This window comes from Danio aesculapii, chromosome 4, assembly GCF_903798145.1.
Source record: "Danio aesculapii chromosome 4, fDanAes4.1, whole genome shotgun sequence".
NCBI classification, from domain to species: domain Eukaryota; kingdom Metazoa; phylum Chordata; class Actinopteri; order Cypriniformes; family Danionidae; genus Danio; species Danio aesculapii.
In genome coordinates, this window is record NC_079438.1 from 7476649 (window position 1) to 7504625 (window position 27977).

The 27977-nt window shown below is 39.2% G+C and overlaps 2 protein-coding genes across 2 annotated transcripts; both read right to left on the bottom strand.

Annotated features, from left to right (window-relative positions):
* Positions 1–875: 875 nt before the first annotated feature.
* LOC130222687 (NACHT, LRR and PYD domains-containing protein 3-like) lies at positions 876–11609 on the bottom strand. The gene is made up of 6 exons (XM_056455216.1): positions 11599–11609; positions 11118–11291; positions 10830–11003; positions 4407–4580; positions 1699–1745; positions 876–1574 (listed from the first exon to the last, which is right to left on the bottom strand). The coding sequence occupies exons 1-6, from the start codon at positions 11607–11609 to the stop codon at positions 1048–1050; spliced, it is 1107 nt and encodes a 368-aa protein (XP_056311191.1). The 3' UTR covers positions 876–1047.
* Positions 11610–23286: 11677 nt separating this feature from the next.
* LOC130222688 (NLR family CARD domain-containing protein 3-like) lies at positions 23287–26370 on the bottom strand. The gene is made up of 3 exons (XM_056455217.1): positions 26224–26370; positions 25178–25373; positions 23287–25082 (listed from the first exon to the last, which is right to left on the bottom strand). Exons 1-3 carry the CDS (start codon positions 26368–26370, stop codon positions 23287–23289), a joined length of 2139 nt encoding a protein of 712 aa, XP_056311192.1.
* Between the last annotated feature and the right edge of the window lie 1607 nt (positions 26371–27977).

The window sequence follows — 27977 nt, forward strand, 5'->3', positions numbered from 1 at the left end:
TGACATTGACTCATTTATTTCCAAACCAAAAGACAAAGATGGAAATAGTGAGTAAGCCTTAACAAATACTCTGGTCATTAAAAGATTCAGGCAACGAATATGGCGGTCTGGTGGTTTGTTATTTAAAAAAAGGCTGGGAATCGAAATATTAAAAACAACTGGATTGTGATCAGACAGATAACCATCTTTAATGTCTATATTTGAGATAGGAATCTCTAAATATAGCACCAAATCTAAAGTGTGTCCAAATCTATGAGTAGGCTTTGAGACAGATTGAGTTAGATTAAATGAATCAATAATATGTAAAAAAAAAATCCTTCCCCATACGCTCTTTGGGACAGCAAATATGCAAATTAAAATCACCAAGTTTTAAGATTTTCTCAAACCTTGGTACAATTGTAGTTAAAAACTCTGAAAACTCTTGAATAAACATTTTGTTGTATTTTGGAGGTCTATATATGAGTGCACAAATAATCGGACAAAAGCAGTCTACTCTAATGAGCAACTCAAAACTAGAGTAGTCCTGAACTGCCAGCGGGCGACATTTCATCATATTTTTGAATATAGTAGCGACTACCCCACGCCCGCAACAGAGACGGGGAGTGCTTAAGAAGTTAAAGTCTGTTAGAGGAACTTCCAATAGGCAGTCAGAGTTACCAGCACTAAGCCAAGTTTCAGTTATGCACAAAATGTCCAGTTCTCATGAGTAAATAAAATCATTTAATAAAAACGTCTTGTTTGAAATAGATCTGGTGTTTATTAGCGCCATCTTCAAACTGGCAAGAGCAGAAGAGTTTGAGGGAGTGGTAGAAGAGTGCATCAGATTGGGAGCATACTCCAGTTTCTCTAAGATTATGGACATTTATTCCACCGTTTCAAAACCTCACAGGCACAGTTCTAGAATGAAGTTTGACATACATTTTTTCTCTCAGTGACTGAAATTGAGCTGAACACACAGAACAGACCATCATCTCACCAGAACATCTCACTGCTGCTGACTGATCCTGCAGAGGATTATGGGTAAATCTCTCCTCAGTCTCTCAGTCTTCAGCACAGTTTCACTGATGATCCAGAACACACACTAAACCCAGGATAGAGCGGCTCAGTGAATGTGGTCTGGACTGAATGGATGAGGCTCATTGTGTCTCTATAGATGTTGTAGAAGCTCAGAGTTCCTGCACTGTGATCCACAAACACTCCTATTCTCCTGCTGAGCGGCTTTACTGGGAGATCAGTGTGTGTGTTATTGTGTGTGAATGAGAATCTGGAGGAAGAGCAGAACAAACTCCAGGACTGAGAATTATATCCAAACACACACTCATCACTTTGTCCCTTCCTCCTGATGCTCTGATATGACACTGATATACACACATAATCATCTCCACTGCAGTCAGTCTCCCAGTAACAGCGTCCACACACACTCTCTCTGCACAACACCTGAAGATAATTATCAAATCTGTCTGGATGATCAGGATACGATTGTTTCTCTCTCACACGCTTCACCTCTCTGTTCTCCTCAGACAGAATGAGATGAATGTGTGCTGTGTTTGGATCCAGTGTGAGAAAACAGGCCCCTGAACACAAGAAGACACACATTTTTAACACAACAACACTCACTACAGCTGTGTGCGTGTGTGTGTGTGTGTGTGTGTGTGTGTGTATGTGTGTGTGTGTGTGTGTGTGTGTGTGTGGACGTACACTTGCGCAGTCCTGCTGTAATCATCGAGTCTCCTCCATGATCCAGACTGTAAACACACACACAGATGGAGAGAATGAGCTGTTTAGTTTCACCTTCAGTTAATAGGCTAAAGCTAGCACTGCACTGCTCAGCTACACGCTCAAAGTACTTCAACTAAAATACACAACACTTGTTGGTTCCAGCCGGGATGCACAATGAATCTAACACAGTGCGTTCTTTTCCTCTGCTGTTGGTGAAGCGAGCGCAGATACTGCTCATGTTGATGGAGACACCCTGCTGCAACATTCATTTATTACAGTGATCACACTTAGCTTTGCCATCGTTCTTCAGCACATGCAACTTTTGAGCATGTTGCAGTCCATCTCTGAACTATGTTCAGATTATTAAAGCTGCTTGTCAGCGAAGAAGTTCCTGGCAGATTACCAAGTGAAAAAATACAAATGTGTGCACAGAAATCGAGAAGAGGAATCCAAATGTTCATTTTATAACAATTATATATATATATATATATATATATATATATATATATATATATATATATATATATATATATATATATAAAAGGTGGGAATATATATATTTTTTGTAAATCTAGATTAATCTTGGAATTAATCTATATTAAAATGGCTCATTTGAATTCTGCCAAACGCATTCAGAATATGTGTGCTACCCGAATAATTACTAAATATAAGAGAACGGGTTTCTCAAGCCAGGTGGCGCTTTAGACCAGGGGCTCATCTCCTGTTTCCAAAATGCATCACAAACTGCTTGAGAAACTGTTCTACTAATTGGTGATAAAAGTAAACTATGTTCAATAAGATGTACTTGTGTTTACTAACTGTTTATTCAGTTAAACATGAATTTTGAACTGTAGGTCTGCAGAAGCTCCAAACAGCAATTTTTGATTACCTTATTCCGACCAAAGTCATAACTGAACTAAACAGAAATGGAATTAAGACACGTGGAGTATGCAGATATTAGTGACATTATTGAAGTAAACACCGTAATCAAAGTATTACAGTCATGAAGGACTATTTGCCATATTCGCAGCTGTCAGTAAAGGACCACACACACATCCACATTGCGAAATACCAAAGTTTTTTTACTTTCCATTTGGCGTGCGTTATTAAATTCCATAACACTCTCACCAGTTCTTACTCCTTATTTTTGCATCTAATACTCCAGTTTGTCACGAGGGAGTGAATGAAATGTTCATGAGTGAAAGTGAAACTGCCGAACAGTTAAAGTCACCCAAATTACAGGAAACTCTTACATGAAAGCACTTCACGTAAACACCTTAACTATATTATTGTCTATTAAGGCAAATAACAAGATTACAGACGTGCATGTAAGCGTAGTGAGTATGTCTTCGAAGTAATGCCGAGTTCAGACTGCAGGATTTTCAAAGTAGTCGTGTCACAGATGTTTTCACACTGCATGACTATCTGGGTTAGCATTCTGTCAGTGCTGTGTTTACATAATAGAAAAAGAAGGCTTTAGAAACTTGTGTTGCTCACCTGGCTTTTGAAGAGAATTAACAATCTCTCCTCAACTTTTTTTACTTTTCGACCTGGTTGTGGTATTGCTCAGATGACACGTCAAACAGACACGGGTGCTCCTGCCAAATTTCCACTAGTTTTTCCTCCATTTCTTGGGTCCAAATAAACTGAAAATGAGCGCTTTCTCCCTCAGCTTCCTGCTGGCCTGCAGGTACCCGTACTAGTGAATGCTGCTCTCTCATTGGCTATAGGCGATTGCGATGTTATTTTTAGTCAAAACTCATTTCACACGGCATGATTTGAATCGCCAACAGCTCCATATATTTAGCATGCCAAATATCTTACGAGTCGGCGACTCATCAACGATTCTCTCATATCTTGTCCTTGATAATTCATACTGTGTGATTGTCACTCACATGAACGAGCACAGATTTACCTGTGATTTTAGGCATTTGTTGGTGATTTCTCAAAACCTGTTGGTGAGTCAAAATCAGGGCTAAAATCATGCAGTCTCGGCATAAGTGAAAGATCCAGAAGGGCATCCTGCTGATTTGATTCTGTAGGGCACTTTTTTGTCAGACGGCTCACCGGTCAGGTATACATCCGCGCTAAAATATCAAGGTGAAAGTCACCATTTCTTGCGTAGAATAGACTCAGCTCCAAACCCAACTTTGAGATTAGATTAACGGTGATATTTTTTTATCGTGCGATAAGAGTGTCACATTAACGCAGCACGTTAACGGCCCACCACTAATATATATATATATATATATATATATATATATATATATATATATATATATATATATATATATATATAATTAATTATATATATATATATATATATATATATATATATATATATATATATATATATATATATATATATATATAATTAATTATATATATTCTTCAGCTGAAATGTATGAAGAAGATTCTCTGCTCAGCTGAAATGCTGAAACTGCCCAGTGTGTCCCTGTTAATGTCAGAACTGCCCCACTTTACTCAAACATTTGTACAGATTTGGATTAATTTCATACTGAATTATTTGCTCTTCATAGACATGACTAGAATACTCTTCAAGCTGTATCTTCTGTCTGTCCTCACCCCATAACCCTCACAGAAAACTGAAGATCAGAAAAGACCTTTTTAGTTTGTTTTTAAAGCCATTCAGTGTAAAAGCACAAGGCCAGTGATGCTCCACATACTTGAGTTTGTTCAGTGTGTAGTTTGGATCCTCCAGTTTTTCAGAAAGCAGTTTGACTCCTGAATCTCCTGGATGATTGTAGCTCAGATCCAGCTCTCTCAGGTGTGAGGGGTTTGAAGTCAGAGCTGAAGACAGAAAACCACAGCCTTCCTCTGTCACCATACAGGCAGACAATCTACAAACACAGCAATAGTCCACATCACACAGTTGGACAATCACACATCTCTTTGTTGTGAAGATGCTGACTGCTGTTTCTGCTCATGTCAACAGCAGTGATTGAAAATACACACTTTTTTTAATGTACAGAGCAAAGACATTGTTCATAATACATCACATGAAACTGTAAAGTCTGCTGTGAGGAATAAGCCACATTTGACCTCAGAAGGAAATCTTAAAGTATTGTAGAAAACACAATTAAAAATTAGCTGATTTCATAATTTATATTTTGATTCTGTTGTTGACTAAAACAAAATGAGCTCAAACACAAACCCACTCTCTTAATGTATTTGTCACCTGCCTAAGAGTCACATTCACACTGATGGTTCATTAAGGGATTTTTATTCTGTCAGCTTAGAATAACATCAATATGACTGCTGACTCTCCTTCACATACAGCCTATACAATATATTGTTTCAGGAGAATGAGTAATCAGGATTATTTTTAGATCATTTTGCAGACCCCTCCTAGTTTTTGCTTTTTCGTGATCACTGAATCCAACACAAATTCAACAAAAAGCCGCAATATTTTGTGATCTTGCAAAATTCTTAAAGGGCACCTATGGTGAAATATCTACTTTTCAAGCTGTTTGGACAGAAATGTTTGTAAGTATAGTGTATAAACTGTCATATTGGGGTGAAGTAAACACACCCAGTTCTTTTTTTTTTTCAAATTTAACAACATAAAAACGGTGGACCAATTGGAGCGGTTTTCAGATCGACCGCAACTTGACGTAGGAGTGCGGTCCCCCCGCCCACCAATATTGATTGACAGCTGCGCGCATTAACATGTCTCTGTAGTAATGCATAAAATCATATCAAGAAGACCAGACATGCGCAAAGCAAACCGGGAATAAAAAATGTGTTCAGTTCGCTAGGATCATCAATAATCATCAAATGTGATCAAGAGTGAGTTTTACATGTTTAAAATGTTTTAAAACAGAGCATGTGTGTAATGAATTACAGCGATTCACTTCAGATTCACTTCATCAGCACAGCTGCGTGTCAGAACAATTATAAAGGAAGATGCTTCAATCCCGGTTTGTGGACATTAAATCAGGTTTATTTTGTTCATTAACATAACAGATATTCATACAGCAGTGGAGATTACCAGTATCATGTCACATATGCGTGCAAAACGAGTGCAAAGCTTAACGCGTTGTCTCTCTCTCTGTGTGTGTGTCTGTGCTATGTGCTAACCAGCCTGGAAATGGCCAAAACCCCTCTAAAACCAGGCTGGTCGACCAGCTAAAACCAGCCAACCAGCTTAGGCAGGTTTAAGCTTTTTTTCAGTAGGGATACAGTCAAATTAGATTTATTTCAGTTTATTTCAATTAATTGTTTAATATGATGTCACAATCACCAGCAATCCAGCCTGTACAGATCGCTAGTAAACCATAAAGCGGCAACCTCCCGCTCTTCCTCGTGAAGCCAACATGGAAGTAATTGAAACTGCAATTCATTGACCCGCCTTTTGGTGGCTGGCTCCAGGAAGTCCAGATGTTCACTGAATTGGCCAATTTTACAGCTGTTAAAAACTTGTTTACAGCCTGGTACAAAAGATGGTTTTGGTGCATGTAGCTAATAATACCCTTCATGATAACTGTGAGGGGGTGAATTTTTCGTTACATGTTTATTAAGTTATATTAAGTCTGCATAATTAAGGGTGTAGCCCCTTCAGTGACAGCTAGGTCTCGCTGATCGCCGTCATGTCATTCCATCTGATTAGCCACTGAACTCTGCATATACATGTATTTTTGTGTTGTTTTATGTGGCTTTACACAGTCAGCTGCCTTTTGGAATTATTTCCTACAATTATCAGATACTATTGCATGCTGTGTACACTTAATCGTGCTCACAAACCATTCACGTGGCCTCCATTTCCCAGGTGAGTAAAATTCTGTACTTATATACCATATCTATGAATGTTTTTGGTTTATTTAAGATAATTTATCATTTCTAATTTTCTTATGACCTGTAATGCACTCCAGAATCTGACAGATTGATTAGTTGTCAGCTATAAAACAGTCATCTGAAACATTGTCATACAGTTTTATGCCTGGATTTCAAAAATAGCCTTGCATTTACTAACAAAGAAAGTATTTGGAAGTAATTTGCCTTTTCCTTCTTTAGAAACACATCATAAGAACAATATTTAGTGGCTCAATGTGTTACAGCAGTGTTTTTAAAAGATTAAACAATTCAATGATATAGTACATAATCAAACACATGTGGTCTGAACACAAACGAGTTGCAGGTGATGAAGTATTATGCACTTCTCCCCAAGAAAAGTCTGTTTAAGCAAAATGCTAGCAGGCGACTGTAGCTCTGCTCTATGTCAAGCCTTTCCGTTGTTCTGACTATCCACAAATATATTTAGAGATATCTCAGAAACACAATTAGAGACATCTGCAATTACGATTGTACTAGTAAAAAATCAGATTAGAGATGTCTGTAAATATATTTAGACTAGTCAAAACTCATTTGAAGATATCTCTAATGATGTTGTAGATATCTCTAAAAGATACATCATATATAAACAGATGCAACTGAACTGAGGGGCTGTTGTTTTCTCCCATACAAAATACAATAACGCTTATTTTTATGAACTTATTATGATTTGATGGTGTAAAAAACTCCAGCTACTTAAAAGTAAAGAAGCTGAAACGTATCATAAATATGTTATGCTATAAAAAGAGCTGTATTATCAATAAATGTATCTCCTTTATCACAAGTAGTGCTGGAATCCTCTTTAATTTTACAGTTTTGTTATGTTTGTTTCCATGGACCTTGTGGAGTGTTAGAGTTGCTCCAGATCTTACCTCTTAAAGAGAGATTTGACAGTAAACAATCGCAAACAATAATGTACAGCAGTAGTCTATCTATATAAACATGAATAAAAACGTTATTAAAAAAAGGAATGAATCATACATTATTATAACTGAATAAAATAATACATTATAATTGATAAGATTAATAATAGCAAATATAATATGAAATAGACCATGCATACCTATGTATAAGACTATAATTATAATATGAGTAATACTACATTAGTATTCATACTATAATTATAGTCTTTACTACTATTATAATATTACAATAGTAGTGTATTTACAACAAATTAAAATGATATAGGTAGATACTTATCATAGCAGAATAGAGACAATAACAAAATACAATGTGTAGCGAGTAATAATAATAATAATAACAACTACAATATGCAAGTAGCAGATTGTATAAAAATTAAAACCTCAGCTATTCAAGCACATGTGGCATGACTCTAAACCAATATAGAAAAATTTAAGTTCTTCAAGTTTTGTCATTGTACCACTAGATGGCAGCAAAAGACCACTTATTACAGTCTGTGGGTAAAACACTGTTATTGCATTTAAAATCAAATTTTGATGTAAAAAAAGTTAATTTGTTTCCACTTATTAAATGATAATAATTACACCGAAAGCTGAAAATTATGTATACATACAGTAACCTTCAATAAAAAGTCTAGTTAACATTACATATTATTTAGTTCAAATATCTACATGTGAGGTGATGCGGTGGCACAGTAGGTAGTGCTGTCACCTTACAGCAAGAAGGTCGCTGGTTCGAGCCTCGGCTGGGTCAGTTGGCATTTCTGAGTGGAGTTTGCATGTTTCCCCCACAATCCAAAGACATGGTACCAGTGAATTGGGTAGGCTAAATTGTTTCCCAGAGATGGGTTGCAGCTGAAAGGGCATCTGCTGCGTAAAAAATTTACTGGATAATTTGGTGGTTCATTCCGCTGTGGTGACCCCAGATTAATAAAGGGACTAAGCCGAAAAGAAAATGAATGAATGAATTTACATGTGACACAACATATGTTTAAGCATGATTGACTATTATTAAAATAATGTTTTCCATAATTTTTTCTCTGTGTCACTATTTTGTCCATTGTGGATGTGTTTTTGTATATAGTAAATGTATATAGATTGAAAAATATTGTGTCTAAGCAACCATTTATCCAATCAACTAGAAATTTGTCATCCAGTTTCTCTGTCAAAGGTGGCATGACATGAAGAAATATGACCATCAGCCAATTAACACTGAGCAAACTTTCATTCATCTTTGTGTGTCTGTGTGTGTGTGTGTGTGTGTTTTATGTATCAAAGACGTATTTTAGAACTGCGCGAGAGATTAACATGTGAAGTCAATGCAAAGATGCGCTTAGACATCATGTAGCGCAAATCAAGTGAATAACACGGCGCGAATTGGCTGTTTGTTTGACACGTGTCAGACTGCAAAAGAAAGTGTGAGCAAACATCTAATAAACGAAGCAGTGGAACAGACAGAAAAGCAAGCGGTTTACAATGATGGAGATTGGTTCAAGGATGATGGCCCAATTGAAGGACATTATTTGTGCTTTACATGTACGGCTGGTATTATGATGTGCATCAAAACGGTAAATGTTTTCGCTTAACTCTTTCCCTGCCATTCACGAGTTTTACGTCAATCCGTGTTTTAGGTGTATTACGGTAGGGGAAGCCCTAAAGCCTGGTTTATACTTCTGCGTTGAGTGATCAGTGTGACCCATGGCGCATGCAATGCCCGTAACTGTGCATTTATACATCTGCGCGCTGTTTGTGTTGCTCTGCAAGAACACTCCAGAAACGCTAGCTGACAGTAGGTGTTTATGTTACTCTGTGTCGAGTTTCACCACTGGTGTTTTGTTTGTCTAAATGCTACCTTAATGTACAAGTGGCTCAAACTTCCTCATTTTGAGGCTGGAATTGGCCGACGTGCAACAACTTAAATGATAAGGTAAACAAAACAAGTTTCCCTCTAGAGCTCCATCACGGGACTCGACCTTTGTAAAAACTCGCTGCATGGGGCTCATGCAGTTCTCACCTCCACCCACACTTGTCAGCTCTACCAAGCCAAGCAATCACAGAGCCGTGTAGTTACATTTTTTGAGAGGTGAGGTCAACGACGGCCATGGTGAGGGCTATGAGACCACGCGTAGGCTGCGCCGGAGCATAAGCGTGCCCTTGACGCAGAAGTATAAATGAGCCTTAACGCATGTCCTGAGTGAGGTACATGATGTCTGATGCTCCGGGGAGTGAAATCAGAAAAGAAAAAAGTAAGATCTTGGAATAAGAGTCACACAACCTGCCTTTGGCTTAATCCCTACCGTTTATTTCTGTAGATCTTGTCTTGACAAGAGACCAAAATAAAGAAGCTTTATTTTTATGATTTGTGTCATTGTGTCAATTCTTGCTGTGAGGCGATAGTGCTACCCACTGTGCCACCTTGTCGCCCCAATATATATATATATATGTGTGTGTGTGTGTGTGTGTGTGTGTGTGTGTGTGTGTGTGTGTGTGTGTGTGTGTGCGTGTGTACATTTACATTTACATTACATTTAGTCATTTAGCAGACGCTTTTATCCAAAGCGACTTACAAATGAGGACAAGGAAGCAATTTACACAACTATAAGAGCAGCAGTGAACAAGCGCTATAGACAAGTTTCAGGCGTGTAAAAGTCTAAGAAGCACAATTTTTTTTTTTTTTTTTTTTTTTTTTTTTTTTTTTTTTTTTTATAGAGAGAGAGAGAGAGAGAAAGAGGGCTCAGTTAGTGGTATAGCCAGAGTGTGTGTGTGTGTCTTCATATTATTGTAGCGGTTTACATAATAATAAGAGAGTCCAGAGACTTTTATATGTTTTCAAGAAAAACTTCACCAGGTCACAAAAACTCCAGAGGCTTAACTTTCTCTTTACTCCAGAGGCTTTACTTTTTCTTTAATCCAGGGGCTTAACTCTAATTTTATTTGTATTATAATTTTTTTGACAGAATTGCCTAAACATTTGACAAAATCCAAATAAGATTGTCCAATAAACTAAATCAAATGTAAACTATAAATAGGATGATATGAAAATATAAAATATAAACCGAATCTTTAAAATAAACTGATTCCTTTAACTGTAAGTCATATTCAGTTATATTGGAAAAAGAGAAGCTTTAATTTGAAAATGCAACAGTTTTCTATTTATTTAGTAATGCTTTTAAATACATTTGGCTATAAAGATACATTCATATAGATATGAATAAAAACACATCCCTGCAAATGTTTTGTTTCTTCTTCTGCCAATACATTGAACAGGGCTTAACTACATTTGTTAATAAAATATGTAACTATCTTTTTACAGTTTCTGTTGAGTTGAAAATCATTTACCTCAGTGTCTCCAGCTTACAGTTTCCAGTCTTCAGTCCATCAGAGAGAAGCTTCACTCCTGAATCCTGCAGGTCATTGTTACTCAGCTCCAGCTCTCTCAGGACACAGTTTGAGGATCGTAGAGCTGAAGACAAACTCTTACAGGACCGAACAGTGAGTTTACACGTGACCAATCTGAAAAAGAACACAAATGATAAAAAACACACTGTAAATATAATCTGTCTGATGTAAGAGAATTAAAAAAAAAATCAATCAATCAATCAATCAATCAGGGGCTTTAACTCAGACCTCAGTATCTCCAGTTTACAGTGTTGACTCTTCAGTCCATCAGAGAGAAGCTTCACTCCTGAATCCTGCAGGTCATTGTTACTCAGGTCCAGCTCTCTCAGGACACAGTTTGAGGATTGTAGAGCGGAAGACAAACTCTCACAGGACTGAACAGTGAGATTACACATGGCCAGTCTGAGAAAGAAGAACACAGATTACATTAACAGTGTGAATTTTAGTAGTTCATCTGATGTAAAAAAAAAAAAAAAAGAAACTATGACAATAATATGACAAAACTTTAAAATTCAAATAGAATTATTGACAATTGTTATTTAATAAAACTAAATATTAAATGCCATCTAATATTCTTAAATATTTTGAAATGTAAGAAAACTGCAATACTTTAGATAAGAGTGCCATGAGGTATTTTCAAGAACCTAAAAAAAATGCAAATTATCAGAGCATATCAACACTGCTCCAGGGCCCAGAAACCCCCTCAGACCTCATCCACATTGTTTTTGTTGCCAGAATTACCAAAACATCTGACAAATTCTTAAATATATCTTTCCAAAAACCAATTCAAAGATAAACTATAAATATGACAATATAAAAATATAAAATCTGAATAAAAGATTTAAATGTGATTAATTAAAATAATCTTTCAATATTATTTCCTCAACTGTATAAGAAAAAGAGCAACTTTCATTTGAAAAAGCAGCATTTTGTAGTTTATCCACTAATGCTTTTAAATATATTTGGGAATTTTAATCTAAATCAAAACACTTGTTGATGTTGTTGAGATGAAAATCATTTACCTCAGTGTCTCCAGTTTACAGTGTTTTCTCTTCAGTCCATCAGAGAGAAGCTTCACTCCTGAATCCTGCAGGTCATTGTTACTCAGCTCCAGCTCTCTCAGGACACAGTTTGAGGATTGTAGAGCTGAAGACAAACTCTCACAGGACTGAACAGTGAGGTTACACGTGACTAATCTGGAAAAAAATAAATAAATTAATTAAAAAATCCAAATTATAATGTAATTTTAAGTAATTTGTTTAATGAAAATAAGAGTTATAATGAAACAATCAATCCATGAGGAGTTTTCACTCAAACCTCAATGTCTCCACTTTACAGTTTACAGTCTTCAGTCCATCAGAGAGAAGCTTCACTCCTGAATCCTGCAGGTTATTGTTACTCAGGTCCAGCTCTCTCAGGTTTGAGGATTGTAGAGATGAAGACAAACTCTCACAGGACTGAACAGTGAGTTTACACATGGCAAATCTGAAGAAAAAAAATTTAATAAAAGTTTAATTTTTAGTAATTCGTTTCATGTAAATAATACTTACAATCAATCAATCAATAAATCAGTTGCTTGAACTCTGACCTCAGTGTGTCCAGTTTACAGTTTACAGTCTTAATTCCATCAGAGAGAAGCTTCACTCCTGAATCCTGCAGGTCATTGTTACTCAGATCCAGCTCTCTAAGGACACAGTCTGAGGATTGTAGAGCTGAAGACAAACTCTCACAGGACTGAGCAGTGAGATTGCATGTGGAAAGTCTAAACAAGAAGGACACAATATAAATTAACTGTGTAGCTTTAATACTCAACTTAATAAAAAACAATTAAAGTACTTTAAACTCCGACCTCAGTGTCTCTAGTTTACAGTTTGGGCTCTTCAGTCCATCAGAGAGAAGCTTCACTCCTGAATCCTGCAGGTCATTGTTACTCAGCTCCAGCTCTCTCAGGACACAGTTTGAGGATTGTAGAGCTGAAGACAAACTCTCACAAGACAGAGCAGTGAGATTACAGCACTGTAGCCTGTGTACAGAACAAAAAAAGACATTGAGGACATTGTATTATTTGTGTGTGAGTGTGCATGTAATTATTGAAGTCCCTATGAGGAGTGATTTCTCCTCAAAGGGAAAAAGAAAAGACTCCTTTGACTTCTCTGGATAACTTTTATGGTCATAACAACACACAGCGTGGGAGCAATGGAAACACTGAACACAGGGCTCTGGATTTCACTTTCTAAGTCCAAATTAAGACATGATATCCTGATTTTGATAAAGGCAACTCTCTGTTCAAAGCGTGTCACCAAAGCTTTTTACATTGCATGTTCTGCAGGCAGTTCTGCTTGACTTCCATCTTTATATTCAATTCAATTCAATTCACCTTTATTTGTATAGCGCTTATACAATGTAGATTGTGTCAAAGCAGCTTCACATAAAAGGTAACAGTAAATAGGAACAGTGTAGTTCAGTTTGTAGTGTTTAAGTTCAGTTCAGTTTAGCTCAGTTCAGTGTGGTTTAATAATCACTACTGAGAGTCCAAATACTGAAGAGCAAATCCAACGATGCGCAGCTCTACAGATCCCGAAACATGCAAGCCAGTGGCGACAGCGGAGAGGGGAAAAAAACTTCACTAAAGGCGGAAGTGAAGAAAAAAAAAACCTTGAGAGAAACCAGGCTCAGTTAGGCACGATCATTTTAATTTCTCCGCTGGCCAAACGTCTTGTGCAGAGCTGCAGTCTCAGTGGCGGAGGCTGGAAGCTGGCCTCAGCGAAGACTCATCTGTCTCTGGAGCGTCACAGGAATCAGTCTCATGTTCTCCACTCTTCCATGACCATCACAGTAGCTGCTCAGGATTCGGCCAGGTCCAGGATATAAAAAACCTTGGGATCATCTCGTCGTTGGTCTTGGATCGAATCAGTGACTCTGCATAGTCTGAGGGCCTCGGGAAGAGTATCCCCAGGTGGAAATGGAGAATAAAGAAAATAATTAGCGTAGCTGATGTTCACAGTGTATATCAACAAGATGCATAACCTGTGTGGAAGCCCCCTAAGTGGTGCACTAAGTGTATGCTTTACTGAACAGATAGGTCTTTAATCTAGTTTTGAATTGGGAGAGTGTGTCTGAGCCTCGGACGTTATCAGGAAGGCTATTCCAGAGTTTAGGAGCTATAAATGAGAAGGCTCGACCTCCTTTACTCGACTTTGCTATTCTAGGTACTACCAGAAGCCCTGAGTTTTGAGACCTTAAAGAGCGAATTGGATTGTAGCGAGACAGAAGATTGGTTAGATAAACAGGAGCTAGATTATTTAAAGCTTTATATGTAAGAAGCAATATTTTAAATTCAATACAAAACTTAACAGGCAGCCAGTGTAAGGAGGATAAAATTGGGGTGATGTGATCAAATTTTCTAGACCTGGTAAGAACACTGGCAGCTGCATTTTGTACTAATTGAAGTTTGTTAATAGAGGATGCTGGGCAGCCAGCAAACAGTGCATTACAGTAGTCCAGCCTAGAAGTCATAAAAGCATGGACTAGCTTTTCTGCATCTGAGATGGATAGCATACTTCGTAACTTAGCGATATTTCTCAGATGAAAGAAAGCAGTTTTTGTGACATGGGATATATGATTTTTAAAAGTTAAATTGCTGTCTAATATGACACCCAGATCTTTTATAGTAGAGCTAACGCTAACTTTGTATCCCTCTAATTGTAGGTCGAGTTGTGAGATCTGCTGTGTACAGGATTTAGGCCCAATAAGTAATAATTCTGTTTTGTCTGAGTTTAAGAGAAGATAATTGTTGGTCATCCAGTCTTTAACATCTTGAATACACTCAGTTAGCTTGGACAGATTAGACGTCTCATCAGGTTTAGTTGAAATATATAATTGAGTATCATCTGCATAGCAGTGAAAGCTGATCCCATGTCTTCTAATAATGTCTCCCAGAGGTAGCATGTATATTGTAAACAGCAAAGGGCCTAAAACTGATCCTTGAGGCACCCCGTATTTTACTGGGCTGATTTGTGAAGGCTGTCCATTAATATTCACAAACTGGTAACGGTCAGATAAGTATGACTTAAACCATTGTAGGGCATGTCCCTGGACACCTGTAGACTTTAAGCGATTAATAAGGATACCATGGTCAATGGTGTCAAATGCCGCACTAAGATCGAGTAGAACTAATAGCGAGATGCACCCTTGGTCAGCAGCTAAGAGTAAATCGTTGGTTATTTTCACTAATGCAGTTTCTGTACTGTGATGAGCTCTGAAACCTGACTGAAACACTTCAAAAACATTGTTGGTCTGCAGAAAGGAGCATAATTGAGAAGAAACAACTTTTTCTAGTATTTTAGATATAAATGGAAGGTTTGAAATAGGCCTATAATTAGCTAAGTTGCTGGGTTCCAGTTGTGGTTTCTTAATAATAGGTTTAATAACAGCTAACTTGTAAGGATTTGGAACATGGCCTAAAGATAAAGAAGAGTTATATCAGACCATTAAAGTCTACATGAACTGGAAGCTGCACCATTTTCTTTTTTTATTGTGATTCAGTTGCTAGAGAAATGGAAACAGTACAATTGCAAGCTGGTTCAATGTAGTAAAGTAGGCATTTTAAACAAAAAGACTGGGAAAAGGGTTTTAGAAGAGTTTTTCAACCTCGCTCAATACCTAAAACATATGTAATCTCACAATTTAGTTGAAAAAAAAAAAAAACAGGAAGTGCAATTAAAGATTACATTGGCAAATGTTTTTTTTTCTTAATGCCATGCACAGATTAATTGTTCACCACAAAACTAGCAACGTGAGCTATCAAAATCACATGGTTCGTTTTGATTTCATTTTACTTTAAGTTCATTTATAGTCAGATTTTTCAATGCCACCACGTTGACAGCATCAGCTAAACTCTTCACTTTTCTAGTTTCTACCTTCAATTGTTCCTATATTTCAAAATTCCATAAATTGAATTTTCTTCTCACTTAAAATGTTACTTTTCTCTTTGCTGCTTGCCTTTTGCAGAAGTGGTTGCATTAACATACTGAAATGTATAATTTATGCAATGTTTTTAAACAACTTTTTTACATGTTTCAATAGTCTAACTCTTCATTATACACTGACCATTGCAAGACAGGGAAATACTTTTTTTTTCAGTTTTTTATCTATCAAAATAATAAAAAGAGAAGATCTCTGGACCAAATGGTGCAAAGATGTAAGAGAATAAACATAAACAAAGCTAACAACAATCATTTTCTGTAGCATCTTTAAAACTTGCATCTTAAGGCACTTTGCAAAATAAAATGAAACTGAAATATAGCTATAATCGAAATATAGAAGAGAGGTAAATTCAGCAATAAGCAGAGATGTATCGTAACGAAGTACTAAAGGGCAGTATCTGTACTCTACTGGTGTATTGTTTTTTACTCCTACTTCCACTTTTACTACAGTACTTATTTTCGATGAGTTTAATACTTTTACTCCGATAGATTTTTTTTTAATGTGCTGCATCGTTACTCGTTACAATTATAAAAAATATTACGAATCATTCCAAACCCACATTATCACTGCCAGAGCAGCAGATGGCTCTGTCACAGGTTTGAATAAGCTGGCTTGTCATCATTCAGATGATCAAGGAAGACTGCATTGAGAGCACTTTAGTTTGTTTTCGACATGAAAAACCCTGAAATTCCACCTTCAACTCCTTCACTTTCAACTGTCTATGGCGATGAGGAAAAAGACCACCCGTGGCCCTATTTAGAGTCCATGTTTGCATTTGTTGGAGTGAAAGACAATTCATATGGAATGAAGTGCATACTCTGCCTCCCAAAAGATTGCAAAATAATGGCCTTCAAAAATTCACCGTCGAATTTGAAGAAACATATCAAGGTAAGATAAAAATAATATAATACACAAAACACAGCAGTTTGAGCTATCAGTAAGTGCTAGATAAGTTAACTATCTTAAATAATATATATATAATTAATCATAAACCATGATTCTTTTCATTCTGCTTAATCATGTTTACTGCTTTTTTAAATAGCTACACAATACTTGTACTTTTACTTTCAGTATTTGAGTAGTAAATATTTGAATAAACTACTTGCAATACTTAAGTACAAAAAATGTTGAATACTTTAGTACTTCCGCTTAAGTATGGTGCTTAAAGAGCACTTCAACTTCTACTCAAGTCAGTTTTTTAATAGAGCACTTGTACTTTTACTTAGTCTGGGTCTCTGGTACCTTATACATCTCTGCCAATAAGATACAAATAAAAACATGTTGTTTGTATGTTTTCGTTTCTAAAGATTCCTCCACACCAGAGACAAGGACTTCCTCCCCTGTAATCTTGCCTGCAGCTCCTCAGCCTCATCCAGCCATGTCCACCACTTCAGTTCTCTCTAGCACAGCAGTTTTAATGTTCTCTACTACACCTGATTCAAGGATCTCAAGCACAGCAGTTTCCACACTCTAAAATCCTACACCCGCTTATGGCTGCTAACCCTCAGTATCTTCCTAGGATGATTGCATGCCCAGAGTCACTTTACAAGATGCCCGCCATGCCCCCAGTTGTTATGGTGGCCACATCGGAGTCTCCAGCTGTTGTGGATCTCAAGCCACTGTCCTCTCATTTTGTGGCTGCCCCTTCTGTGGTCCCAGGAATTGTGAATGCAGCATTTATGGATACTTAAGCAATCCATGGGTGTTTGAAATCTCCGGAATACACCTGCATCACTATTGAGGGTTTTACTGGCTCAACTAAAGCTCTGTGCTCCAGCTGTTGATCCTGATCCACAGAATACCTGCTTTCTGGTCCAGTAGTCCCTGGCTTAGCTTTGTCTTACTCCCTGAACATCTGTTCTGTACTCTGTCATGGTTTAATTAACCTGTCCTTCCCCCTTGTCCACTGTAGCACCTCCAGCTCGATGAACTCACACTTTTTTGTGTATTCCCTTAAGGTTAATAATAATGCATAATAAGCATTTGCTATTTTATGACTACATGATTCATAACAAAAAAAAACAAACAATGTAGTTTGTCGATATGAAAATAGAGACAGTTATCAGGAACAACAATATGCTTTCTATATTTCAGCTTGCACGTGCTCGGCTGCTCATAACATTACCAACTTGTACATACCCCGGATAGGGAAATTGCGTGTTCATCAGGGGTACAGGAAAGACCATATATGAACATAGCACCTATCTACATCCCCTTTCTTTAGTTTTTTGTACTTTCCTCTAAGTGTAAACTCATAACTTTACAAATGTCTTAATAACTTATAGAAATAGCAAAACTTAAATTGCAACTGAAAATAACAACAATTATCAGAATTACTCTCTGCAATAACACGTTCTTTAGGTTGAGTTCTCAACAACATTTAGTTAAGCAGAGTACTTTGGATTAGGTTTTGAAACCCAACCGTATCTAGTGCGATGAGGCAACTTTTGATCAGTTGGCTCAGCTGGAATGTTCTCTTCAGTACGCACCACATCTTTTGGTGAGCTGTTGCTGTCTGGCATAGATTCGAGTTGTGACAACAAGTCCTCCAGATCGGCCTGTCTGCAGTGTGGCAGTGGTTTTTTTACAGGAAGCAGATGGCGACGATTTCTCCTGTACTCTTTGCCATCGGACTCCACAATGTACGATCTGGGCTTGGCAAGAGGGGTTCTAACAACTCCAATCTTGTCATGTCCTTTTGTTGTTTGCACCCTTACTACTTGGGATTCATGTAGTGGGGAGAGCGGCTTGCTCCTTTTGTCGTAGGACATTTTTTTGCATTTGTCTCTTTTTGGAAAGTTGTGTTTTTACCTTCACTGTGTCCTTCGTCCTCGGCTTCAGCATCTGTTTGCTGATTGGCATATTGGTAAGTGTTACCCTGGACAGCAGTCTCTGTGCTGGTGAACCCAGTATCTTATCCCGAGGAATGTAGCGGATGCTTGGCGAATTCAAACACAGGTCCGTCCCATCCCTCTTGGTAGTTTCAAGCAGGCGCTTCGCACTTTGAACGGCTCTCTCTGCGAGGCCATTCGCCTGAGGGTATTCAGGACGACTAGTGATGTGACAAGAGACACATGAATTTGTAAAGTCTCTGAAAATCTGGCTTGTGAACTGCGTGCCAAAATTGGTGATAAGCTTTTGGGGAATACCATGCACAGAGAAGTGCCTTTTTAGTTTGCTGATGATGATTTGTGAGGATATGTTTTTAAGTGAATTTATCTCAAACCAGCCAGAGTATGAATCCACTAGCACTAAGTACTGTTGGCTGTTCCAGTCAAATTTGTCAGTGGCAACAACAGACCAAGGCAGTTCTGGTATCTTGTGTAGGTGCAATGGCTCTTTTTGTTGATGGGGCTTCAGAGCATTGCATATGCTGCAGGACTGTACAAAATTCTCAATATCCTGTGTTATAGTCAACCAGAAAACAGCATCGCGTGATCTGCATTTGGTCGCTTCCGCTCCTGCATGGCCTTTGCGCAAAATCTGCAAATATTCACTCTGCAGGCTGTGAGGAACTACAACTCTTGTTCCCTTTGTGATAATTCCATCCCCAACACTGAGCTCATCCCTGAAAGGAAAAAAGGGTTTCAGTTGCATTGGAACACTTTGAATTTTTCTCGGCCAGCCATGCTTAATGGCGTTACACAGAATATGCAGAGAGCTGTCTTTTTCAGTGTGTTCTCTGAGCTCTTGTAGCTGGTTGACTGAAATCATTTGGACAGCCATGACATCTAACTCCTCCTCCTCATTTTTTGTTGTCACCTTTCTGGGAGCATGTGACAGAGTGTCAGCCAGATAAAGCTGTTTTCCTTTTTTGTAGGTTAGGGTCAAATCGAACTTGTGCAGCTTCAGTATCATTCCCTGTAGTCGTGCTGGAGCAGATTGTAGAGGTTTGTTCAGAATTGTGACAAGGGGTTGATCGTCCGTTTCCACCAAAACCGGTTTCCCATAGATATAATCGTAGATTTTTTGAAAGGCAAAGACCACAGTCAATAGCTCTTTCTCGATTTGAGCATATCTCATTTTCGTTTCACTGAGAGTGCATGAGGCATAGCTAATAGGCTGATCATCCTGTAGACATGCTGTGGCCAATCCATATTGAGAAGCATCACACGTGATGGTTACAGGTTTGCTTACATCAAAATACCTCAGCACTGGTGGGAATGTGATGCACTTATTTAGAATGTTAAATGCCTCTTGCTGTTGCTGCTACCAGCACCAAGCTACATCCCTGTGGAGCAGCTGTCATAGTGGTGTTGCCAGTTCACTAAAATTTGAAATGAATTTGCAGAGGTAGTTAGCCATGCCCAAACAACGTTGCAAGGCAGCTTTGTCACTTGGTGGTTGCATTACTGTAATGGCCCGTATTTTGGCTGGGTCTGGTTTTAATCCTTGTTCTGTGAACAGATAGCCCACATAACTGACTTCTCTGAGCCTGAACTTACACTTCTGTAGGTTGAGTTTTTGATTCACCTGCCGTGCCCTGTTTAGAACCTTCTTTAAGTTTTCATCATGCTCTTTCTCCCCTTTTCCTCCGACAATAATGTCATCTACAATTATGGCAGTTGGAAATCCTGAGAAGATCTGTTTCATTGCCCTCTAGAACACCTCAGATGCCGAAAGGCATGCGCAAAAAACGAAATCTTCCGAAGGGAGTTGCAAAAGCAGTGCACAGGGAGGACTCGTGATCTAACTTAATTTGCCAGAATAAGCTTTTAGCATCAAGCACTGAAAAGACACTGGCATTGGACATTTGTGAAGCTACCTCTTTTACTGTGTGCATAGGATGGTGAGGGCGCATGAGGGCTTCATTTAGATCCCGTAGATCAATGCATAAACGAATCTTGTCAGTGTCTTTTTTATGCGTGGCAACCATTGAGGACACCCACTGTGTGGGCTCTGAAATGGGTGTTATGACCCCCAGCTTTGTCATGTATTTTAATCCAGCTTCCACTTTGTCCCGCTTTGCCACAGGTAATCGGCGAGGGGGGCGGACTACAGGAGTAATGTCCGGGTTTATCTTCATTGAATATGTCACAGGTAAGGTGCCTAGCTTATCATCAAACAGGTCAGCATATTCTATAAATATTTCTTGTGGCAAATTTAGATTTTTACTGATATCAATTCCATGCACTTCTTCCTTAAGAGATATTAATTCCATTTTTAACAATCTGGCAGGCCCAGCAATGATTTGACATTTTTATCAACAACATGAAACTGCAACAGATGTGATTTTTGTTTGCTAGTCCAGCATTGCATCATCACCGTTCCTTGTGTTTGAATCACAGTGCCTCCATAAGCCACTAATGTTGTTTTTGACTTTTCCTTGACTGTCTCATCATTTCTCACTGTTTGGTATGTTTCAGTTGAAATGACATTGCACTTTGCTCCGGTGTCAATTTTAAGCTCAAGTGGCTTGCCATTTACTGTCAAGCTGCAATGTATTTCTTGCTTGTTTATTATATGATGACTGACTGCATCTATTTCACTTGGCACCCAGACACAGACCATCAATATGAAATGACTCTTCGCTACTGTCTGTGTTTGCGTCAGTGATTTGATGAATGGATTTGAAATTGTCGTATGACACAGATTTGTATTGGGACTTGAAATGATTAAACTTTTTACAACGGTGACATTGTTGTCCAAAAGCTTTGCATTGATCACGTTTGACTGGATGATTTCCACCACAATTTTTACAATTAACAATATTCTTTGTCCCACTGATGTATTTTCGTTGCGGTTGCTGCTGGTGCTCAACAGTCTTTTTTCTCCCCTTTGCATTAAAATGTATTGCGTCAACGCTGCTACGCAGTGCAGCCTGCACTTTCTGTGCTGTTTGGTCAATTCGTTGATTTGGCATATCTTAATTGCTTTCGTAAGCGTCAGATCACTTTCTCTGAGCAGCACTCTTCTCACGCTATCATTGTCTATGCCACACACCAGTCTGTCTCTTATTAGTTCGTCTGTGAGCGCACCAAAGTTACATTTTTTATGCTTTTTTCTAAGTGTACTCACGTAAGCTTCGATAGTTTCCCTAGGTTTTTGATTCCTGGTATTAAATGAATGTCTCTCCATCGTCACGTTTGTCTCCGGATTACGCACTTCTCTGAATTTTCGTTTTAAACATTCAGGATTCTCTCTTGACTCCGCTGGTGTGATTACATCTTGACCATTGTCCGCCAGTATTGCTGGAGCGTATGTCGAATTCCAATTCGAATTTTCGCCAGTTTTCAGTTATATTGCGGTCAAAGATCAGCGGGTCAGGCCGGAGAAATCCCTCAGCCATTATTTCTTCTTTCTTTAACTTTCTTCACTTCTGACACCATGTAGTTTATCAATATGAAAATAGAGTCAGTTATCAGGAACAACAACATTAACTTGTACATAACCTGGATAGGGAATTTGCGTGTTCATCAGGGGTACAGGAAAGACCATATATGAACATAGCACCTATCTACAAACAACAACAAAATGAGTGATAATAAATCAATCACTAACTTTAACGAAGAATAAAGAAAATCAACTAACCAGCTTTATAGTAAACACTACTATACTAGTGGACTACTGTAATCAGAAGGCAATGGCAATTTATCCCACACAGGGACACATATGACATATGATGTTACCTGATAATCATTAGCATAGAGAAGGTCAAAGTAGACAGAATGGAGAAAACAACATCAGTGTGATCATTCCACTCTTACCAGAAAGGACTCAATATTCACACACAAAAACAAAACAATACAACACATACACATTCACAAGTCAGCTATAAAACGATACACAATGAGAGAGGATAACAACATAAGATTAGCAGATCTGAATTTCACAATTTAATTTGCTACTATATTTCAGAGAAGGGAGAGAGAAAACTGTATTCTTAAAATATGATTTCGCTTGCAAGTAATATCAGCTACTGTTCATAGACAGCTGATTCATGGCTGTTTTTATGGGATAATTCACCCTAACAGTTACTCACTCTCAAGTGTTTCCAAACTTTTATAAGCTTCTTTATTCTGTTGAACACAAAAGATGATTTTCTAAAGATGAAAACCATTAGCCAATGGCATCCTTAGTAGGAAAAACAAATTTTATGTAAGTCAATGGTTACAGGTTTCCAGCTTTCTTAAAATAATTTCTTTTAAGTTCAACAGGATATAAAAACTTTTAGAAAAGTTTAGAACCCCTAGAGGGTGAGTAAAGGAGTACATTTCCTTTTTTGGGTAAACTACCCCTTAAACAACCGCTGTCAATACATTAATCTGAAAATGTATTTAAAAAACACTCTAAATATTAAATAATAAACAATTATTAACTGCATTTTGAAGTAAAGTGTTCATTAACATGATATGTTGTGTAATTTAATTTAAGCAAATGTCTGTTTCTTAGATGAAATAAGGACTTTGACTTACAGAGCTCTTTTGGAGGTTTTAATGACTGCTGATAGTCTGATGAGACACTCGTCTGATCTCTGGAATTTCTGAAGCTCAAACTCCTCCAGCTCCTCCTCTGAGGTCAACAACACAAAGACCAGAGCAGACCACTGGGCAGGTGAAAGGTTAGCAGATGACAGACTTCCTCTACTAAGGTGAGACTGAATCTCTTTCAGCAGAGTTTGATCATTAAGTTCATTCAGACAGTAGAACAGATTGATGGATCTCTCTGGAGACAGATTGCCTTTAAGCTTCTGCTTGATGTATTCAATTATTTCCTCTTTGCTCTGGTCACTGTCATCCTGCTGTGTCAACAGGCCTCGTAAGAGTTGTCGATTGGACTGGAGTGACAGACCGAGAAGGAAGCGAAGATAAAGGTCCAGATGTCCATTGTCACTTTCCAGAGCCTTGTCCACTGCAGCCTTCAGCATATTAATCATGCCTTTATTTTTGTTTTTCTGCCTAAAAATAGATAAATACTTCTTGTCACTGTCTACAAACAGATGTTGATAAAGGGCTGCGATGAACTCCTGAATGCTCAAGTGAAGAAAGCAGTACATGGTACCAAGGATGATTCCCGTCTCCTTAAAGATCTGGGTACACATGCCCGAGTACACCGATGCCTTATAGACGTTAATGCCACAGTCTTTCAGATCGCTCTCATAGAAGATCACATTGTTTCTTTCCAGCTGCTGGAAGGCCAGTTTCCCCAGTGAAAGGATGAGGTTTTGATCCCAGGAGACATCTGGTGTGTTTTCTCCATCATACTTTATTCTGCTCTGCTGAATCTGAAAGCGGAGAAAGTGTGTGTACATCTGTGTCAGAGTCTTGGGATATTTCTGCAGTGTTTCAGCATTAGCCCTGTGTTTCAGTTCAGTATTTCTGTTCTCCTTCAAAATGTTCTGGAGAACAGTGGCTGAAATCCAGCAGAAGACTGGGATGTGGCACATAATAAAGAGACTCTTTGACTGTTTAATGTGATCAATGATTTCTCTGGCCTGATTCTGATCTGTGAGTCTCTTTCTGAAGTACTCCTCCTTTTGGGCATCATTGAATCCTCTTATTTCTGTCAGCCGGTCGATACAGTCAGCAGGAATCTTACTGGCAGCTGCTGGTCTGCTGGTGATCCAGATGAGAGCAGAAGGAAGCAGATTTCCCCTGATGAGGTTCGTCAGGAGAACATCCAGAGAGACTGCTGATGATACATCATGACACGTCTCTTTACCAGCAAAGTTCAGAGGAAGACGACATTCATCTAATCCATCAAGGATGAACAGGACTTTGAATCGTGTTCTTCTTGTAAGGTTCAGTCCTTTGGTCTCTGGGAAAAACTGAGTTATGAGGTCTTTTAAACTTTGTTTTTTCTTCTCCTTTAAGTTTATCTCTCTGAATGGAAGAGGAAATATGAAGCTGATGTCTTGATTTACTTTTCCTTCAGCCCAATCCAGAACAAACTTTTGCACAGAGACTGATTTCCCGATGCCAGCAACTCCTGTTGTCAGGACAGTTCTGATTTGCTTGTCTCGTTCAGGTGCTTCAAACAAATACTTGCATTCAACCTGTATGTCTAGTGATTGATGTCTAGAAGCAGCTTCAATCTGTCTGATCTCATGTTCAGTGTTGACCTGTTCACTCGCACCCTGAGTGATATAGAGATCTGTGTAGATGTTATTCAGAAGTGTGGAGTCTCCTTGCTGAGAGATTCCTTCAAACACACTTTGATATTTTTTCTTTAGGCTGCCTTTTAACTCATTTATGAAGAACAGCTCACCTAAACACAGGAGCAAAGAAACAGATAGGTTTAGTTTTGACTTTTCCAGCTCTATTTGTAAGTGACAGTCTGAGAGATGGCCATGAGTCTCTTACCCTCGAGGGTATCAGCAGCTTCATCTTGCTTCATCTCTCTCAGGAAGAAAAGTGTGAGATCAAGAGCTGCTTCTGTGATACTGCATCTGTTCTCATTAAAGTCTTTTACAAACTCTTGTCTGTCTTCATCTTGTAAGATTGTCTTTAACTTTTCCAGTTCATTCTTCAGAAATCTGATAACTTTCCTCTCAAGTTTCTATGTTTGAAAAAAAGAGAAGCACAATATTTAACCAAAAAACAATTCACACACAGATGTACATCCACAAACTACAAATGTCTGCATAGATGTAAACAGTGGCTTTAGCTGTGGGAACCATAGTCTAATAAAGATCTAAACAAAGACAGCTTGGCTAAAAACAAGACTAAATTTGGTCTATCAGTGAAAATATAATAGACATAATACATCAAATACCCATAAATGAATGAGCACACATGTGAACAGTGTTGCTAACTTAGCAACAAATCACATAACAGCCAGCTGAACTTGTAAATATCCACAAACAAACACCGCGGCAATGGATAGAAAGAAGTTTTTCATTTTCATTGTCAGTAATTAGTTGGAAATATGACCTCAGGAGACTACCATGATCGAATGCTGCTTTATTCAGAAGGGGACACATGTAAAATGCAAGTTATTTATTTATTATAATTTATTTTACCAGAGTTGAAGTTTGAAAAAAGCTCACTAAGGCTGTAATTATTTCAGCCAAAATAAAATGTCATGAAATATTATTTAAGTTTAAAGTAATAGTTTTTGTGTTTAAAATATCATTTATTCTTGTGATCATAATTTTCATCATTACTTCATATTAATTCTTTTGTCCCAAGATTATTTAGAAAATACACCAATATGCCGAATTAATGTGCAAGAAACCCTTTCTATTACAACAGTGTTGCAAAGTTGTGTTCCCCTTCAGATGGGGAACTTCAATGCTATGGTGGAGAATCCACCATAGGGATTTTGTTCAGAAAGCCAATCATCCGAAAGAGTATGTACCCGGGCCAATGAGTTGGCAGCGTCAGCAAGGCTGAGGCATCCTTTTCACTTCAGAGACTTCACAGCCTTCTGAGAGAGTCGATGAGGCTTCCTCCTGCTGATCAACAGCGATTTTGAGCGAACGAGAGCGGTCTCCCAAGCTGGGTTTTCTTCCTTGCCTGGCGTTCCTTGGGTCTGGTCCCCCAGAGCAGTGCATATAGTTGCACTTTCACCAAAAGAGCAACACAGTCATGCAGTGCGTCCTTTTCAAGATGTCGCTCCGACTGTGCGGTGGTTCCCGGATGATGGGCACAAGCACTGCGTTGCATGTCTGGGGGTCCAGCATGTTAATGATTGCGTTGCATGTCTGGGGGTCCAGCATGTTAATGCGGTGCTCATGGGCAGTTCATGTCGTCATTGTGATGGCATGTCTGTTGCGCAGTTAAGATTGCGGCTAGCCCTTGCAAAAGGGCGAACCACCCCAGCTGTCCCCTGCACCGCAGTGGGCACTCGGGCTGGTCTGAGGGTGCCAGAGGGAGACTATTCACCGCCCCCGGGCCTGCGGACCTCCCGCTCCTCCAAGCGCTCCATCCAAGCTTCAAGCGGAGGAAGTGATCCGTCTACCCAGATGGTAGCCCTTACGCTCGATGACACCGGGGACCAGATGTCCACTGCAGCATCGGAGGGTGGGCTTTCATTGTCTGGCAAGGATCCAGACCCGCTCGCCCTCTCCGGGCAGGTGAGTGCTGTCACAGATTCTGAAACGGACATGTTAGCTGTGCTTTCCCGGGCTGCTTCAGCCGTGGGGTTGGAGATGGTTTATTCCCCAGCTCCGCGGCCAGACTGACTAGATGGGTGCCATGTTGAGTAGGCTCACGCAGTTTTGAAAGGCATCTTTTTCTGCCTGTGCTGCATGGCCCCCCGCCCTCACCACTCTTGACAGTGGAGCGGCCAGGGGGTATGAGGCGATCTCACAGGTCGAGCGCGCCATTGCGGTCAATCTTTGTCAGCGTGGCACCTTCCTTTTGCAGGGCCCGTCTCGTCTCCCATTCAAAACCTGCAGGTTATTTGATTCCCTCAGAGTTAGAGCCCACAGAGCTGTGGGCCAGGCTGCTTCCGCCTTGCACGCTATGGCCACCTGGCCCAGCTGCACGAGGGTGGGTCCGACCCAAGCTTGTTACACGAGCTCCGCACCGCAACTGACTATGCTCTTTGGACCACTTAGTCCGCTGCGTGTGCATTGGAGAGGACGATGTCTACATTAGTGGTCCAAGAGTGCCACCAAACCTGACCTATATGTGTAAAGTCGACACTCCCCCATATCCCAAGCTGGCCTGTTCGGCGACATCGTCGTTGAATTCACCCAGGAATTCAAGGCGGTGAGAGAGCAGTCAGATGCGATGGGTAATGTCATCTATCGGCGGGACCATAAGCAGGCGCATCGAGCACCTCGGAAGCAGGCAGCCCCCCCCTGTCTAGGACAACGTTAAGTCCATTAAACAGACCGCAAAGCGTCCCTGAGACAGGCCATCCAGAGAAGAGGGAATTTGCTCTTTCCCCGGTGGAGGGTTGGGCCCCATTTCCAACGGCACTTTTCAGTGCCATGAAAACCTCAATGAAAGAGCACTTTTTCACTTTCCCGGATAGGACAGCCTGAACTCTGCCAGTCTGGGACGCTATGCCTTCCAGCTTGCAGGTTCCATGCATTTCGCCATGGCTCGCAGGCACTGGGAGGACTGTCTCCTTTCTTCCACTCCTCGAGCCCTCCCCCCGGAGTTTGGGTGGGAGGTGAGAGTGGATCTCTCGCCTCCAGCTCTTCTGCGG